General features: G+C 41.3%; 3 protein-coding genes across 6 annotated transcripts; 2 read left to right on the top strand and 1 right to left on the bottom strand.

Moving 5' to 3' along the window:
- Positions 1 to 9: 9 nt before the first annotated feature.
- On the bottom strand, positions 10 to 3,386 carry LOC5519876. The gene is made up of 4 exons (XM_032364633.2): positions 3,242 to 3,386; positions 1,765 to 2,773; positions 888 to 1,512; positions 10 to 657 (listed from the first exon to the last, which is right to left on the bottom strand). The coding sequence occupies exons 1-4, from the start codon at positions 3,252 to 3,254 to the stop codon at positions 421 to 423; spliced, it is 1,884 nt and encodes a 627-aa protein (XP_032220524.2). The 5' UTR covers positions 3,255 to 3,386; the 3' UTR covers positions 10 to 420.
- Positions 3,387 to 3,532: 146 nt separating this feature from the next.
- Positions 3,533 to 11,109, top strand: LOC5519798 (tauropine dehydrogenase). 4 transcript variants are annotated; one of them, XM_048728891.1, is made up of 3 exons: positions 3,533 to 3,706; positions 9,284 to 9,768; positions 10,237 to 11,109. In XM_048728891.1, exons 1-3 carry the CDS (start codon positions 3,616 to 3,618, stop codon positions 10,960 to 10,962), a joined length of 1,302 nt encoding a protein of 433 aa, XP_048584848.1. In that variant the 5' UTR covers positions 3,533 to 3,615; the 3' UTR covers positions 10,963 to 11,109. The 4 variants fall into 4 exon arrangements, with proteins under 4 accessions (XP_048584848.1, XP_048584851.1, XP_048584849.1 ...); XM_048728894.1 differs by lacking the exon at positions 3,533 to 3,706 and adding an exon at positions 4,376 to 4,397; XM_048728892.1 differs by lacking the exon at positions 3,533 to 3,706 and adding an exon at positions 4,520 to 4,671 and having other exon boundaries at positions 9,281 to 9,768.
- Positions 11,110 to 13,480: 2,371 nt separating this feature from the next.
- LOC5519797 (tauropine dehydrogenase) lies at positions 13,481 to 17,181 on the top strand. Its single transcript, XM_001639702.3, has 3 exons — positions 13,481 to 13,679; positions 14,809 to 15,287; positions 15,419 to 17,181. Exons 2-3 carry the CDS (start codon positions 14,811 to 14,813, stop codon positions 16,160 to 16,162), a joined length of 1,221 nt encoding a protein of 406 aa, XP_001639752.3. The 5' UTR covers positions 13,481 to 13,679; positions 14,809 to 14,810; the 3' UTR covers positions 16,163 to 17,181.
- Positions 17,182 to 17,966: the final 785 nt, after the last annotated feature.

The following is a 17,966-nucleotide window of genomic DNA, read 5'->3' as shown; positions in this document are numbered from 1 at the left end:
GGAAACAGATTGAAGAACTTGCTTTCCTTTATATCACTTATAATACTTTTTTAACTTTACAATCTTGTAAGCGATTGAACAGTATTCATTTCTTATTGACACGAAAAAGCGCGTGTTCACTTTTGTCCAGCGCCTAATCTCTCTGCCATTCTGACCTACTTGTGCAGAATCTTAAACTGTGATATTGCCCACCACGTATGTACCACGAGTACTGAGAACAGGTACTTTTATAAGGTATCTAGGTATCTAGAATGACCAAGAAGAAAAAAGAATTTAAGCAATGAAATTACTTCTAGCGCGACCGGGGGATACGGACTGGGGCCACACGCGCCTTTTATAGAATCACCGCAAAGTGTAGAGTTCCGTATGGGAACCGCGAGGCGAGCACGTACTGTATGCATATTGATTCCGTCAGGGCAACTAGCTTAATGCACAACTACACGAATGTCTTGTACAGTTACTTGCGCAGCGGGTTCCCTGTGGACAGCAGTGAGTACCATCTTCACAGTCCACTGCATTGGTAAGCGGGCAACACGCAAAGCCAGATCCAGAGTGGGTGTTCAATACGCATGTCATATTGTGAGGGCACGCTGACTCTGTGTTCGATCCTGTAGTATTGCAAGGAATCCACGGCTTTGTTCCATTCATTTGGATGAACTGAAAAGTTGAGGCGAGTAAGATTAATTGACTTCCAGGAATGCACATGTACGAAGCTTATGAATACGCGTATTCGTACACAAATTGTGCTACTCTATTAAAGTGGAATAAACAAATTGTTTATTATTACCACCACATATATAAGAGCTATCGGAAATATAAGGGGTTTGAAGCATGTTTTTGGTTATAACGCCATCAGTTGCTATACCGATTCAAGTTTGCCAACGTACCTTCCTAGTGGGTTCTTTGACGTCACCGTCTGACGCCATGTGTCGCATGACATGAAGTTCATCAAGCATCCCCTCAATCGCCTCTGTCACATGTGTTGCCAGCAGTGCATACCCTCGGGGGGTGTAGTGGGGAGACGGTTTGGGATCTGCAATTAGACAGTTACTCAAGTCCTTATATGGTGGTGCCCCGCACTGATCGATGACGACGCTGTACAAGTCAATCACTGGAACCTGGGGCTCGGCTCTCATCACGTCCATTGCAATAGTGTTATAAGCCTTTACTGAATCATCCATCGTGCAATTGTACAAAACCGGAGTCGTTAGAGCAAAGGCCAAATCTCCCGCCTTGCTCGCCAGTAGCGTCTTCAATCGCGACAAATTTTTGCTGTAATTTCCGGCGGAAGTGTATTCCTCAGGCATGTCCCCACTACAGTCTATGTCATGCAACCCGAAGTTGAACACTATGACGTCATATACCACAGGTAGTCCGAGTGATGAAGAGAGGGAGATGTCCAAACAATCAAGTCCATGACTAGAGTCCAGTGCCCCGCCATCTCGTACGTCCCATGGGGCATGGTACACAGTACATTCACCTTTTAGCGCTTTTGTAACATATGGAGTGTATCTGACAGAAAGAAGCAAAAGCAAAATTCGATTTAAAATACCATATGTACTCATCGAGTCCTCAGAAATCAAACCCTATACTGATCGAGTCCCCACAAATCAAGCATTCCTCATACTTACTCTACACTGATCGAGTCCCCCAAAACAGGCATACCTCAAAGTTAAAATTCCATTTAGAATACCATATGTACTATGATAATCGAGTCCCCTATACTGATCGTGTCCCCACAGATCAAGCATATTATCTCATTACCCTATACTGATCGAGTCCCCAAAAATCAAGCATTTCCTGTCTGCCTTTTCAATGTTACTTTGCTTTCCAATGTCTCTTGCACTCCTCTGCACGGGTAGCTTTGAGGCCATCGTATCTACACCACTAACAAAAAGTGTTGTAGTATTTTTAGGCCGTTCATTTCTGCTCAGTTGCTCTGGAGGAACACTCAATGGCCGTCCTGTACTATTCGAAGGTTTTTCCGCATCACTGTTCGACGTTTTACCAGACACGGCTATCTCGGCATTGGCTGTACCGCCAGATGAATGTGCTGACGCATTGACAATGTTATACGAGTCCTCAATACCCGCGGCTTGTCCCGCGTTTCTCGCGGGCTGTCCCGTATTATTCGCAGGTTGTCCTGTATTACTCGTGGGCTGTCCTGTATTACTCGCAGGTTGTCCCGCATTACTCTCGGGATGACCCGTAGTATTCACGGGCTGTCCCGTAATACTTGCGGGATTGCCCGTATTATTCGCGGGTTGTACCGCATTAACCGTATGTTGCTGATCCGCATCACTGCTTGACGTTTTACCAGACACAGTTATCTGGGCATTGACTGTTCCCCCAGATGAATGTGCAGACGCATTGGCAATGTTATACGAGTCCTTGATACTGGCTGGATGTCGTGCATTATTCGCGGCATGACCAGAATTATTCGTGGGTTGTTCTGTATAACTCGTAGGTCCCGTATTATTCACGGGTTCTCCCGTATTATTCACGAGTTGTCCCGTATTAATCAAGGGTTGTCCTGCATTACTCGAGGGTTGTCCCGTATCATTCGCGGGTTGTCCTGTATTATTCAAGGGCTGTCCCGTATTACTCGCGGGTTGTCCCGTCATTGTGGGATATTCCCTGACAGGAAGCATCCTGGGACCAGGGAGACACACTCGAGAAGCCGGGATAGTACTGGCGCTCTGAGCGGTCCATAGACAAGACGACAAAACCAGGATGATCGCTGCCTCGGTGATTGGTGCCAAGGGGTTATACTCTGAGAAATTGAAAACATACTTTATCAACAACCAGTGTGTGCACCAATAATGAACTCGTCCGCTCAAACGTTAAATAGTGATATACCATATTTATCAATCGAGGTTTTGTATGTAAGTAATGAACGTATCGCATTTATTCTCACAAAGTCCCATTATGCATTCAATCTGCCATATGAACTGCCACTTGACAAAATTGTCTCTGTCTCTTTTATTGGGTGTACATCTAATAAACACAGTTAGAAAATGTATGCAGTCGGCGACTACAGACTCAATCCAAAGAAATACACCGCTTCTAAACAATGCTTATTTAGACTGTCTAGTCGAGTATAAATTCCAAAGCAGAGCAGCGCTTTATAGAGGGCTATTTGCTCCATCTTACACCTTCAAAAAATGTTCAAAGATATTTGTGTCGAAGCAATGGTATTCTCACTAAAATTTGAGTAAGAATTTTTTTTAGCTTATCATACCTCGGGAATACATGATGGATGTTTTGATTCTAAGTCTCTTTCCGCCATACGGTACTCGCCATTAGGGACTGATTATTAGGGTGCGACAAGGCCGGCGTGACACGGGTCGATGATAACAAATCAAACACCTGTTATTCCACGGGAAAGGCCGTCATGATTGGTACTTTGGGATAGGGGGAAGGGCTGTGTAAAGCCGACACGTCTACCCGTCTCGTACATGCAAGGTACAACAATTAACACGGCCGTGCAGCCATTTCTGGTGTGTCGAATAGTTATATCGCATAACCGGGATTCCTGTGGCGCGCAAACACGCGACATATTCCGATAAATAATGTATCATTTCAATACAGCTCTTTGATGCGGACTTCTTCGAAATGAGTGGGGCTAAAACGGAGATATCCTCGTCCAAAGAAACAAAAGTTTTGTCCGGAATAGCAATCGTTGACGTACAAGAAATGGAACAAGGTAAATCAATAATAACTAACTATATATCGTGTAGCGAAGGAGGATTTCCAGATAACATCAGCAGACAGAATACACCCCCCCCCCAGAGCGTAATTTGAAAAGTATAGCAATCTAATCATCCAGCTGTATTATTATCTCTTGCTGAAAACATCTGGTATCTGGATCAAGGGAGCACGGCGGAATGTGTTCCTATTTAACGCGCGGTTGATATTATTACGAAAATAAACCACTTTGTTTTATAAGGGGAGTCATCAGTTGAGCTGTTGGGCTCGCATCATGAAGTGGATTATGGTGGTCAACACACGGATACGCGTAGTGTCGGCACGATATCCTCGGAAAGGCTTCGGGTATTATACGAGCAAAGACCCTGTTGACAAACATAATCTACTCCATTATCCGAGCCCTACACCCCCAATAGCGCAACTGATATCTCCCCTAACAAAACACATGACGCGATTATTTTCGTAAAATATAACGGGCTATAAGATAATTCGACTCCGAAATGAAGTCTAATATCTTGTTAGTGTTGAATAAGCACGTATTTCTACTTTGACTGGATGTATTTGCCTCTCGCCGCTTGGGGTCTAGGTAGTCGAGTTACTCATTCACCAGGTGGCGGCGGTTACACAGCGCGTCGTTTGAAAGGTCGCAAGCGCGTAGGGACAGAGCTCACTGCAGCAGCGAAACCAAGGTAAATACATCCAGTCAAAGTAGACAAATTAGACTTTAATTCGGAGTCAAATTATCCTATAGCCCGTAATAATATCAATCGCGCGTTAAATAGGTACATTCTGTCGTGCTCTTTTGTCTATCCGAGTTCGAGTGTATTTCCGGTGGTTGAGGCTGCAAGACAAATATCTGGGTTGCCTGTGGTAAAACGGCTGACGTCGATCTTTAGACCTTCGAGACTTCAACTCGAGGAGTTGTGTCGATCACCTCCTTAACCGTCTGTTATAGAAAAAAAAACAGGTAAGAAAAAAAAAGCAGGAGAACTTATAATACTAACTTACTCGAAGGAATCAAATTTGCATTAATGTTTTTTAAAGATTCTCAAAACAACAATATAACTCCGGCTGTGCGATGCTGTGATACTCAATAGCCATCCATACTCAATATATAAACCAAATTAAAGTCTGTGGCATCTTGTTGAATTCTAGTTTTTTTTACTAAATGGTTGATACGCGTGATTAATAAATCTAGATTCTTTTAGGTTTGGTGCTTCCCTAGTCTCCTTCCAGCACGGAATAACCAACTTACGCAAGCAGCTTGCTATCGCTCCTACATATCGAAAATATATCGATATCAGCGTCTTTAGTGCTTGGTTCAGGGCTATATTTGTTGCATATATAACCTTTCCGTAATACTGCAACCTGTAAAATTTCGCTAGGCTAATACCGTTCGTGAAAAGTAGATTTCCTTGTGTCTTCATTTGAACCACTACTGCTAATAAGAGCGCGAAATTGCGAAATCAAGGATAAGTTTATTGCAAATTTTAAATGATCACTAGCAAACTGAGGAATCGTTTTAGTAGATAAAAGTAATTAATCATATTCTAGTGATTTTAGACAGATTTATCAGAGCAAAACATTGATGCCTGAATTTATTCAAATATACTGAATAATCAAAACGATCAACAACAAAAATAATTCATTCACATACTAATACAATACAGGAGTATAAGTAAATAAAAGAAGCTTTGTGAAGCAACTTGTGCAAAATACACCTAATTCTACTCCGGGATAAAGCCAAGAAATTAGACACAAAGATAAGAATAAGCATGGAAGCTAATATATGTTAAGCAGGAAAATCAGTTCATAAGGGCTATCTATATTGTTGATATTATTATTATTCTTATTACTAAGTAACCTGTCATCTAATGGGGTGTGGGTGGGCACGCAAAGGTCACTCAACAAAATCTAGAAGAAAGTGGCTTTTTACCCCAGGGTAAGAACCATTCCCAGAGGTGACCTTTGTATTCAGCTGTGTTTTCATCAATATTCCTTCTACCAAACAAAGCTAAATACACCCATTTTACACCGGGGTAGATTTAAGAAAGTAAACACAAAGATGCATATGCAAGCTAATATTTGTGCAAAAGTGCATGATGGATATCTATTGCTATGTTAATGCCAACTATTATTCTCAGTACTAAGAATGGTAATACATTGTTATCGGCCTCATTTTGCTCATTAACCCATTAACTCCTGGCTTTTTTAAGCTGAATTTACAAAAAACAGACTGAAAACAGATACCTCCCCCCCCCTATTCTGAGTTTTATACAGCCCGTCGAAGTCAAACACAGCTGCATCTAGTCAGCGGTATCCAAGCTTTCCATCAGTGCTTTGTGGTCCCCACTTTTAAAACCTCGTCGTTGTGCTGAAGCCAGCACAAGTTGATGGTTGCTTGTATTTTTCATAAAAAATACAGCTATGGGCATATTAGGAGAGTGTCTCAGAACATCATGAAGTCTTTTGGGGCATAATTGAGTGCTTTGCTTATGGATATTTGCAAGCAAAGGTGGATTCATGATGATTTTTTCTTGTTTGGCTTTGCCTGGATGAGAAAATACTTTTCTAATGAATCACCACAGCTCTCCTAAATGCTGTCTTTTCTGAAACCCAATTGATTCCAAAATTGTTTACACTGCTATTCTGGGTCTGTCTGACCTGGAATTGATTTGTTTGGCTTCGGGGTGAAAAGACTTATAAAAAACCATCTGACTTTCGGGAGAGGAGTGTTGACTGGTCCTCCCCTCGTGAATTTTCCCCTGGATCTCCCAGAATGCTTTGCAATACGTAAAGACATCTTTGTGGTTGTACAATCCTTCAAGGGGTGGACATTGTGTTTTGAGGCCATGGAAATGTACCTGGAGGATCAGAATAAAGGTATCTATTTGTATCTTGAGCTGTGTTTGCTGATCTCTCTCCCTTGTGTGGTATTTTGAGCGTTTTATTGAGAGGGGTGATTCTGCTTTTCTCTCCTTGTTCGATTTGAGATTTGTCAAAGAACCTGTGCTATTTTTTGGCTTAAGAGTAGATGCCAACACCTTGGTTGGATGCATATCTGCAAGACCATTTATCCCTTAGACTGATGCCTTAGTATCTTCATCTTGTTGTGTTTATTTTGCATTTATGAATTTTTTGGGTTGTGGGTACTTCCCAAAGCCGGTACGGGCCGGTTGAGGGGTCAATGTGTTTACCAACACACCCTAAAAAATTATGCTTGCCTCACTGCCTGAGAACAATGCCTTTTTCGCAAGCTTAGGTGCATACAACAGTGTAGGCAAAATTCTGCTTGATAGACAAACAAGCCTCCTTTAAGTTATGGCTGATATTCTAACAGATAATTCTTATGTTAAAACCATTAGGGAAACCACAGGGAGCCCAAATTCTAAAAAAATATTTGCCTTTATAAATTCAAAGCAGCAGTGTCAACCCACTTTTGGTACTTTTCCTGTATATTCACCGTCAAAGTAATCTTATCACAAAACCTTGCCTGAATCTGATGTTTTCTTGGGCATTTTTTTCTAAAAAAGCTATGCATATCATCCCTATCAATGAGTCCAGTCATGTCCAAGTAAAAAAAATTCTATTTTCTAGGTTAAAGATATTCACTTGCTAGAAATGGCATATATGTGATCCAATCCACTGGTGTATGTCACAGCACAAGTCTAAAAAGGTCTAGTTATTTTGATTAAAATCTAGGGGTGTTTGATTAACCCATTGACTCCTGGCTTTTTTTTAGCTGAATTTACAAAAAACAGACTGAAAACAGATACCTCCCCCCCTATTCTGTGTTTTATACAGCCCGTCAAAGTCAAACACAGCTGCACCTAGTCAGCGGTATCCAAGCTTTCCAACAGTGCTTTGCGGTCCCCACTTTTAATCCCTCGTCGTTGTGCTGAAGCCAGCACAAGTTGATGGTTGCTTGTATTTTTCATAAAAAATACAGCTATGAGCATATTAGGAGAGTGTCTCAGGATATCATGAAGTCTTTTGGGGCATAATTGAGTGCTTTGCTTATGGATATTTGCAAGCAAAGGTGGATTCATGATGATTTTTTCTTGTTTGGCTTTGCCTGGATGAGAAAATAACTTTCTAATGAATCACCACAGCTCTCCTAAATGCTGTCTTTTCTGAAACCCAATTGATTCCAAAATTGTTTACACTGCTATTCTGGGTCTGTATGACCTGGAATTGATTTGTTTGGCTTCGGGGTGAAAAGACTTATAAAAAACCATCTGACTTTGGGGAGAGGAGCGTTGACTGGCCCTCCCCTCGTGAATTTTCCCCTGGATCTCCCAGAATGCTTTGCAATACGTAAAGACATCTACGTGGTTGTACAATCCTTCAAGGAATAGACATTGTGTTTTGAGGCCAAGGAAATGTACCTGGAGGATCAGAATAAAGGTATCTATTTGTATCTTGAGCTGTGTTTGCTGATCTCTCTCCCTTGTGTGGTATTTTGAGCGTTTTATTGAGAGGGGTGATTCTGCTTTTCTCTCCTTGTTCGATTTGAGATTTGTCAAAGAACCTGTGCTATTTTTTGGCTTAAGAGTAGATGCCAACAGCTTGGTTGGATGCATATCTGCAAGACCATTTATCCCTTAGACTGATGCCTGAGTATCTTCATCTTGTTGTGTTTATTTTGCATTTATGAATTTTTTTGGTTGTGGGTACTTCCCAAAGCCGGTATGGGCCGGTTGAGGGGTCAATGTTTTTAAGTTATGGGACAGAGACCTGACGAGCCCATTGATAGTAGGAAAGGCTAAGCTAAGGGTGGGAGGGAAGGAAAATAGTGTAGAAAGCAAATACCACATCCCAGGAGCATGCTGAGACAACGATAGAAAAAAAAAACCGAGCACCCAACTATGAGAAGAAGCTATTGAGCAATTTGCTAATAAGAACTTAAACTTATATACAATTATGAGTCCAAAGAAAATAGCACTCTGGTTGCTGTAGAAGCTTTTCACTGACAGGCTGGCAGACCTGTGGCCAGGATAGGGTTTAGGGGATCAGAAAGAACCCCCCACGTGGCTGGAAGGTCTGATCATATTAAAAATTAGGTACCACTGCGAGGTAGGACCAGCTTCTAAAGAGAAAATGATCCACTTTATGGATCTATGCACTCAAAATAGTGCTTACAAGCATGGAGAGGGTACAATATTTGAGTTATATTAAAAAAATGTTGGGCAGTAAATTGCATGGAATGAGGAGTGTATTGTATGTGTTTAAGATTTATTATTCACTCCTCTAATTATACACAGACAATCCATATTTCTAAATATTTGAAACTTCGATATACCAAATTAATTATGGTAGCCTGCATGTAGACTTTATTTTGATAGACTGAGATCATCCATATTCTTCAAAGTTAATTTTAGTTGTGGGTTTGCTGTGTTACAGGGAGCAAGAATTGAGAGAATGGACCATTTACACGATTTCACTAGTGGCCCTAAATATTGGGAATCCTGTGTCTTTCCCTTAAACTGAACTGTCCCAGTACACATCCCCAATAGCTACAATAACAAGGAAATCATAATTCTCACCACTTCATTCCTGACTACTTTTTCCCCAGGAATGTCTAACAAGACCAAAGTTGTGATCTGTGGTGGAGGCAATGGGGCACATGCATTAGCTGGGGTTGCATCTGCAGATCCTGGTATAGATGTATCAGTGCTCACATTATATGCTGATGAAGCTGATCGCTGGAACAAAGAAATGCAGCAGCATGGTTTCAAGGTGACAAAAAGTCGACATGGCCAGGATACCATTGAGTTAACCTCAAAGCCAAACCTGGTGACTAAAGATCCACTGCAAGCAATTCCAGGAAGTGACATCATTATCTTGATTATGCCAGCTTTTGCACATGGGCAGTATCTACATGCGATGAAACCATTTATGAAACCTGGGATGGTAGTTGTTGCCCTCCCTAGCCAGGGGGGGTTTGTTTTTGAGGCAATGCATATTCTTGGGAAAGAAATCACTGATACTTGCACTTTTTTGTCCTTTGAGTCACTTCCCTGGGCATGTCGTTTGAAGGATTTTGGTTCATATTGTGAGGTAAGTTTAGTAAAGTTGGTAATGTAAAGAAATGAAGTTCAGTCCATACTCTCCAGAAAAGTAGACAGAAGTGATCGTCCTATCTCGTAGGGTATAATATTCCATCAACTGCTATTCCTTATGGGGTGTGTAACACTTAATGATTCAGCGATCTTTTATGCCGTGTTTGAGCGTCCAACCTTGGTTGAGTAACTACCCAACCTAGGTTAGATTTAAAGCATGTGTGAGCATGCTCCAAAAGCCACTTAAGTGCCGGCTATTACAAAGGATCAGCAACCTAGGTTCGGTTGAGCTGAACCATTCCAGGAGGTATAGTTGAGCGTACGCCACTGTAAAGAGGATTTCCCCTAGGACTAGTAGCTTAGTCAAGTAAATTAGTTAGTTGATTATAATAACTTTTCACCACAAAATTTTCTCACGTGAGATACTCAACAGTTAATTAGGATTTTATCTTTCCATTTTTAATAGATTCTTGGAACTAAAGCCAGTTTGGCTGGTGCTTACCATCGCAGCAAAGAAGTGCCTGCTGTCGACCCTTTGCCAACAATCCAGCGCATTATGGGAGAACAGCCAGTGCTGAAAGTGAAAGGTCATGTCCTTGCTATGTCCCTCATGGCAGTCAATGCCTACATTCACCCCTCCATTCTGTATGACCGCTGGGTAAACTGGGATGGCAAATCCCTACAGGAGGCACCGCTGTTCTACCAGGGCGCCACCCAGTCTGCTGCTGATCTCTTAAGCGACATGTCAAATGAGGCCCTTGCAATAGCCAAGGAAATCACAAGGCGTTTCCCTGAAGTAGATATGTCTCAAGCTACCCATATCCACGACTGGTACCTGAGATGTTACCCGGATGACATAACGGATAAGTCCACACTTAAAACCACTCTTCAAACAAATGTTGCATACCGCGGGCTCGTGCACCCCATGACCAAGACCGAGGGAGGACTTGTTCCTACATTCCAATCCCGTTACACCCTTGAAGATATCCCGTATGGCCTCGTGGTCATCAAAGGATTAGCGGAGCTGTTTGGGGTGCCTACTCCACAGAGCGATAAAGTGCTTTTGTGGATTCAGGAAAAGGCTGGAAAGGAGTATTTGGTGGATGGAAAGCTACAGGGGCGAGATGTCAAGAACACTGGAGCACCGCAGCGGTTCGGAATCACCGATGTTCAGGAACTAATGAAGTTATAAGCTTAATTACTTCTTGTTTAGGTGTTTGATGGTCGCATTTTCTTCTTGTACTGGTCGTAGTCTTTGTTTGATTATTTTAATCGCACCATTTCATTTGTAAAAGATATAATGTAAAATTTAATAGTCTATTAAAAATTAATTCTTGAATTTGGTTTATTGCTAATGAAATTACACACTTTGGTTCTAAACCCAATTATTTCCGCTGCTCGTTTGTTATCAAAATTTCAAGTGGTATGCCTGTGGTTTTGGCGCGAATTTGTGGACTACGCGTGCATTCTTCTTACTGTACAAGTACTAAAGACAAAGACAGGAACTGTAAATGTAGTTCCAAAACCTAATAACAAGTACAGTTTCAGCACTGCCTAATAACAAGTACAGTCACAGCACTGCCCTTTTGCTGCAGAAAATCATCATGCATAAGAACTGGTATGTAGTAAACAATTTCAATAAGAAAATTTAATTTTCTCCCCTCAAACACTACCGACAATCAGCTTTGAGCTTTGCAGTTAACTCTAATCTATAGAGATTATAAGTAAGTACTTTTAGCAATGTTTCTCTGGAGAGTTTATTGTCAATTATAAAAATTACATATACACATATTTCAAAGAATCTTATCAGTGCAAACGATTAATTGTGTTAGTAACACATCTGCGAAATTGCATGCTCCCGTAGGTCTCTTGTCAAATGTTTCGGGAATCAAAACATTTCTGAATTTCTCGTCTAGCTCGTAATGTTCCTGGTTGCCAGTAGCCAAAAGAACATCAGGGGCGGATCTAGCTTTTTGCTAAAGGGGGGGGGGGGGTTGACTCAGTGACAAAGAGAGGAAGGCGTATTTTTTTTATGTTACATATGGCTTTCTGGCAGCCCAAAGGGGGGGGGGGGGGGGGTTAAACTCCCTAACCCCCTCTCCTAGATCCGCTACGTCAATCCCATCAACCACCCATTTCCAAACTGTAGCTTTTCTTTCTATATCTGTAGTCAGTTTTGATCAATTTCCATGGCATTTTTAAAACAAGCCCAAAATAGCCGGTGGTAGTACCTTAAAGGGAGAGGTGTCCATGGAAAGCTATAATTCTTTAGCACTGGAGTCCCTCTTTATCCTTTGGCTTGTCAGTCTTTCTTGGCTGGTCGATCCAGATATAACGACCTTCATGCATGAATTTTATTTTTGGGACACACATCTCGATTTTTTTTCATGTGATTTTGCGTGCCTGATACTTTTTTTTGCCCCTCCCCCATCGTTTTTTTAATGGTCCGTTCCTAACCTGCTAACCTTTCGTTGAGCTGCCATGTTCAGTTTCGCCGGAAAAAAAGGTTCATACGCCCACTTCTGGGATTTAGATTTGCAAGTATATTTGTTAAAGATTATTTTTAATACGCCAGGAAATAGCAGGGGAAGCCCATTATTTTATATAAATGAGCCATCGGACGCAACTTCCGGTTCAGCGTTTTACCCTTCCTCGGCCTGTTGAGGGCTGCTGTTTATTAAATCCCCTGCCAGTTTTGGTGATATTCGTATGTTTTTAAAGATTTTGTTCGCTCTGAAGATTGAGGGCACCAAATCCATTCGGTTTTTCCACACAATGCTTTTAACCGGCCCGAAATACAGAACCTCCAATAAAGACATTTTGAGAACATTAACTTATTTTTTAGACTAAATTAGTCCCGTTTGACACGTCGTTTTCGCGAATTTGATCGTAGAAATGTTTTCTTTCGCTTTGAATCCCCTACAGAGAGTAAGGTAGTTTCACTAAAATACTTCTCTTGATTGTGGATACATTGTGAGGGCTAAACTTTGAGTGACTTGTTGTTTTCTTTCGTATAAAGTGACGATATGCTGGTTTTTTTATCGTAAATAAAATTCCAGCAAACTTGAAATGGTCGCGCACGTTGCAAAATCATTTCGGGGTGGGGGGGGGGGTTGTCGAAAACACGGAGTTTGAAGCCGATTTTTCGTATAGACAATTTATTCAGATTAATTTTTAGCAAAAATGCCGTTTTAATGTGAAGCTCGATAACTCCGGGTGCAAAAAGCCTTTTTTAATGGTAATTTCACAAATCGACAGAGTTTTAGAGGTGAATACTGTCCATTAACCTCTCGCCAAGTCCTTACTAATTACTCTTATATAACAATTAAAATAGGAACCATAAATAATTATATGTTATCCCAAAAATCTTATTCCTCGAGTAGATTTAGATTTTTCTTGCAGTTCGTGTTTTTTATATGTTATTTCTGTGGTAATTTTATAGTATACAAAGAAACGATTTTTTTTGTCGATTTCTTAGAAATAACATTAAAAAAGTGAATGCCGAATAACGCGATTCTTATAAACTTTAAATCAAATCAACACGGTTATTGTTCTCCATATAAAATGTGAATTAAATGACATTCCCTTATGAATGTTCAGTTCTTCGAGACATTCAAGATAATAAAATTACCAAGCCTATTGTAGAAAGAAAAAAAAAAGATAAATAGGGGCCAAATACGACTGAACGGCCCTTCATTTGTTCTATCTTTATATCTATATTCTATCGTTATGTATTTGTGACATTTTTCTCCACGCGTTTTGTTTGTGCGCCTCGCACTGCATATGTGTCGGGATCCCTGTGATCCATGTCTCTCCCAGTCTCATACCGCGCATGCAAACAAGTATAAAGCCCCGGGTCAGGGCTACATTTGCAATTCTCAACGACAATCAATACAACAGTAAACTAAGGTAAGTGTCAGAATCTCCCTCACCTTACAGATATGTTTACAGACGCACGTATAGAGAATGCTTTCCTCTTATGGCTTCAGAATACGGACGAAAACTGTAAACTAACAAACTTCTGTGACACAGTATCGTTGATACTAATAACATATTTTCGCGGTATTTTTTTTCAAATAGCTGGAATAAAGAATGTTAAAAGCAAAAAATACTTTACCATACATCAAATAAGGAATATTATAAAAATATGGTATACGCTAGTGTCTCTCGGAGTTTAGGGACGCATCACGTACGTAAAGATGATGTTTGAGGATAACATGTGGAGTTTGAATGGTATCTCTATTAAGGGGAACAGTACACTATTTCACAAGTCGCTTTTTAAGTCATTTTCTATATTTTATCTTCATTTAGTGGTCATCTGGATTGAAATCCATTTTTTGCATGAGCAGTGAAAAAAAATAAAAGGGTTCTTGAATCTGGCAACTTGAAGTTGATATAATAAATATTTTATGACATATCGTGTTGTGGTGTGCCTTGTTGGCCTGATTAAGACGATAAAGACCTGCCAGAAAATCAAAACAAACGTGCTTTAAAGTACTTGTTAAGAAATTTACAGGTATGACTGGGATTCTTGAGTATATTATAATTTATATTTTTCTACATTACAAACAACTATCTACCAACAATTCAAAAGCGGTTGAAGGATCCGGGGTCTGATTAGTCCAATCCTGTGGTTTCAGGTGGAACTAATTGCAATAGAATTACTCTCCACGGACAAGTGATACAACCTAGTTAACATACTAAAAGTCCCCAAAAATCCCTTTGGTGGAACATCCTGAAATATGTGATTTTTCCATTCCGGAGCAAAACCACAGAGTACCCGCGTCGCTAAAACGGAAAAATGCCATTGGTCAAAGTTGATAAAAAGACCCAGTTTGGATATCAAAACAAAGCAAATTGCCCCTGTTTTATATCTTTTTCCAATATTTCTGTATTCCAATAAACCACAGGGTACTCGCGTCGAAAACACTAATTACATTTAAAAATACATGTCTGAATCAGAAAATTTTAAACTTGCAAACAAAATTTTCCATAAATAAGGCAGCTAACGGTTGTTTTAAAAACTCTCGGGTAACAGTGATGCCAAGGACGATGAAACTTGTGGTCTGCGGAGGAGGTAATGGTGCACATGCTTTAGCCGGTGTTGCGTCAGCGGATCCCAACATTAACGTGTGCGTGTTCACCCTTTCTAACGCTGACCGCTGGAATGAATCAATGCGAAAACATGGATTTGAGGTGGCCATTTATCGGCGTGGCAAGGATACCATTCACATGACCTCAAAGCCAGACCTGGTGACCAAAGACCCACAACAAGCAATTCCAGGAAGTGACGTCATTATTTTGATAATGCCAGCTTTCGCACATGCGCAGTACCTATGTGCCATTAAACCGTACATTGAACCAGGTATGGTTTTGGTGGCTCTTCCCAGCCAGGGAGGGTTCGAATTAGAGGCAATGCAGATTCTGGGCAAAGAGATTACTAATATTTGCACCATCATTTGCTTTGAGTCTATTCCCTGGGCGTGTCGCTATTGGGAGTATGGTGTATTTTGTGAGGTGAGTCCCCTTAAGTTATTTGCGAAGTCATTTTCTCGATTTAGTTAAGGCTAGGGTGAGTCTTCGTTATTCAACCTGAACGATTTATTTTCCAAGTCTTTTGGTTGACATACTTTTTAAACTGATTGCAGATTCTTGGAATCAAAAAAAGTCTTGAGGGCGCTTTTCACCGCAGCAAAGTGGCCCCTAAAGTCGACCCCATACCCACGCTACAGCGTATAGTGGGAGAGGAGACGGTACTAAAGGTCAAAGGTCATACAGTGGGAAACACGCTCATGTCCGTCAATGCCTACATCCACTCGGCAATTCTATACGACCGCTGGGTGGACTGGGACGGTAAGCCCCTACAAGAAGCACCGCTGTTCTACCAAGGGATCAGCAAGAGAGCCGCTGATCTTTTAGACGACATGTCCAATGAAGTTCTTGCAATAGCCAAGGAAATCACAAGGCGTTTCCCTGAAGTAGACATGTCTCAAGCTATCCATATCCACGACTGGTACCTGAGATGTTACCCGGATGACATAACGGATAAGTCCACACTTAAAACCACTCTTCAAACAAATGTTGCATACCGCGGGCTCATGCACCCCATGACCAAGACCGAGGGAGGGCTTGTTCCTACATTCAAATCTCGCTACTCCACTGAAGATATCCCGTATGGCCTCGTGGTCATCAAAGGAATAGCGGAGCTGTTTGGGGTGCCGACCCCACAGAGCGATAAAGTGCTTTTGTGGATGCAGGAAAAGCTCGGTAAAGAATACTTGGTGGATGGAAAGCTACAGGGTCATGACGTCATGGAAACAAGGGCGCCGCAAAAGTACGGCATTTCCAAGATTGAGGAACTATTCCCAGGCTATGAATTAGTGCTTGCATGATTTGGTTTAAAAGATCAAACGGGAACACAAAGATTTTTAACGGCAATCGCGAAACGTGTAACGGTTCCTAAAACGCGGTGCTCGAGAGGAAAGCGCGATTTTAGTTGAAGTTTGAGGAAATACGCATCGGGGAAATAAGGCAAATACTCCGCTTCCATCCTGTTCCTTAGAAGCCAGCTGGGCTACTTGTTCCTATGACGCGAAAATACATGCATGCCCCCTTGCTATCTCGGTGATGGTCGTATAAAAAGAGGCCTAATCTGAGTGACAATTATGTGGCTAATAGACGTTTTTTTTTGCGATGAAGCATGCCAAGACATTTGCAGCGTCCAACGATATAAAAGGGCGAGATCGCTTATTTCACTAATGCTAGAATTTGTGTGCAAATCAAAGGGCGCTGCTAATATTTTTTTTAATAGCACACTAACTATAATATTTTTAGTAGCCATATTTTTGTCCTATTTCCTTGTATTTTTTATTAATTGCTAATCTAGTTGCGCCATCTCGTACCCGGGGGGGGGGGGGGGGGGGGGGAGGGCGAGGGGGTACTCCAATATCAAACGGACGGGGATCATCGTCGGTTTTTTTTTTAAACAACCCTAAAAGATACTAAATCCTCGCGGATTTGCATAAGCATAGTCTTTCAGCACTCCATTACATCATAACAAAACTGATAATCATCTGTAACTAGAACGTGTTAGATTTCTCGTGGTCGAAAAAGCAGGCTTAACAAACAGATCATTGTTAAGCTCGCTATCAATAATCCGTGGGGCGTGTGATCTGAAAAACACCGATTGACGTTTTAACGTTCTTTCATGAGCTAGAAGTTAGATGAGCGTAGCTATATAGCACCCTAAAAGATACCGAGGTAAAAAAAATCTGAGCGTTCTCATTTTCACCCCTAGGGAGTACCCCCCCCCCCCCCTCCCAGGGATCTCGTATAGGGGTGTACACTAGAATTGCGCCCTGAGAGTATATATAATAATAAAAAAATAATAAAAATGCATGTGATTTTCGAACTTTCATCGCTTTTAAGTTATTGTTGGATGATTTTGTGGTGCGTTGCAACAAACTGAAGAATAACTAGGTAGTAGGCGTAGTGGAATCAGAAAGATAAACGCACGCGTTTTTTAATTGTATGTTTTACACCTCTGTAAATACAGGGCTCGAAACGTCGGCCAAAGTACTCTGTTTCCCAGAGGCGCAAAACATACCATTTCAACCGGTAGAGCAAACACTCCTCTGAGGCGAGAAATTGCTGTTGTTATATCCAAGCAAGGTGGTGGGTATAAGTTTATTCGTATGGTAATGGCAACAAGTAAAACTGATGATTCAAGTGTCCAGGTCTAGCATGGTAGCAAGAGATGTGACTGCATCATTGCCTTATCGTATTAAGATTAGGGATAAATTTGGCGATCCGAAACTGAACGCATATCATGAAAAAACAAAAAGGCATAGAATACGGGTGGGAAGGCATATTTGCGTGTATCTCTCTTGGCTTTATCGCATTGACAGTTTCTGTCAGCGGCTGCTTTTCCGTCACGGAGAACGCAAACTCACTTTCATCACTTGAACTTCCCGTTTCATCGACGATTTGGTGCGCCTTTTCTGTGGACATGCACTGACTTTTGAAATGGTTCTTCTTTCCACAAGCTCCGCATGTTTGGTTCCAGGCTGTGCAGTGCTCTCTCCCTTGCCTGTGCTTGTAACCACAGAATCTACATGACTTTTGGTTTGTCTGCTGTCTGGTCTTCGCATTCCGATCATATTTCTGTCTGGACGCCTCCTTTGTCTTATGTCTCGT

The sequence above is a fragment of the Nematostella vectensis genome, chromosome 6, assembly GCF_932526225.1.
Source record: "Nematostella vectensis chromosome 6, jaNemVect1.1, whole genome shotgun sequence".
Lineage (NCBI taxonomy): Eukaryota > Metazoa > Cnidaria > Anthozoa > Actiniaria > Edwardsiidae > Nematostella > Nematostella vectensis.
This window is presented reverse-complemented; position numbering and strand designations above follow the sequence as displayed.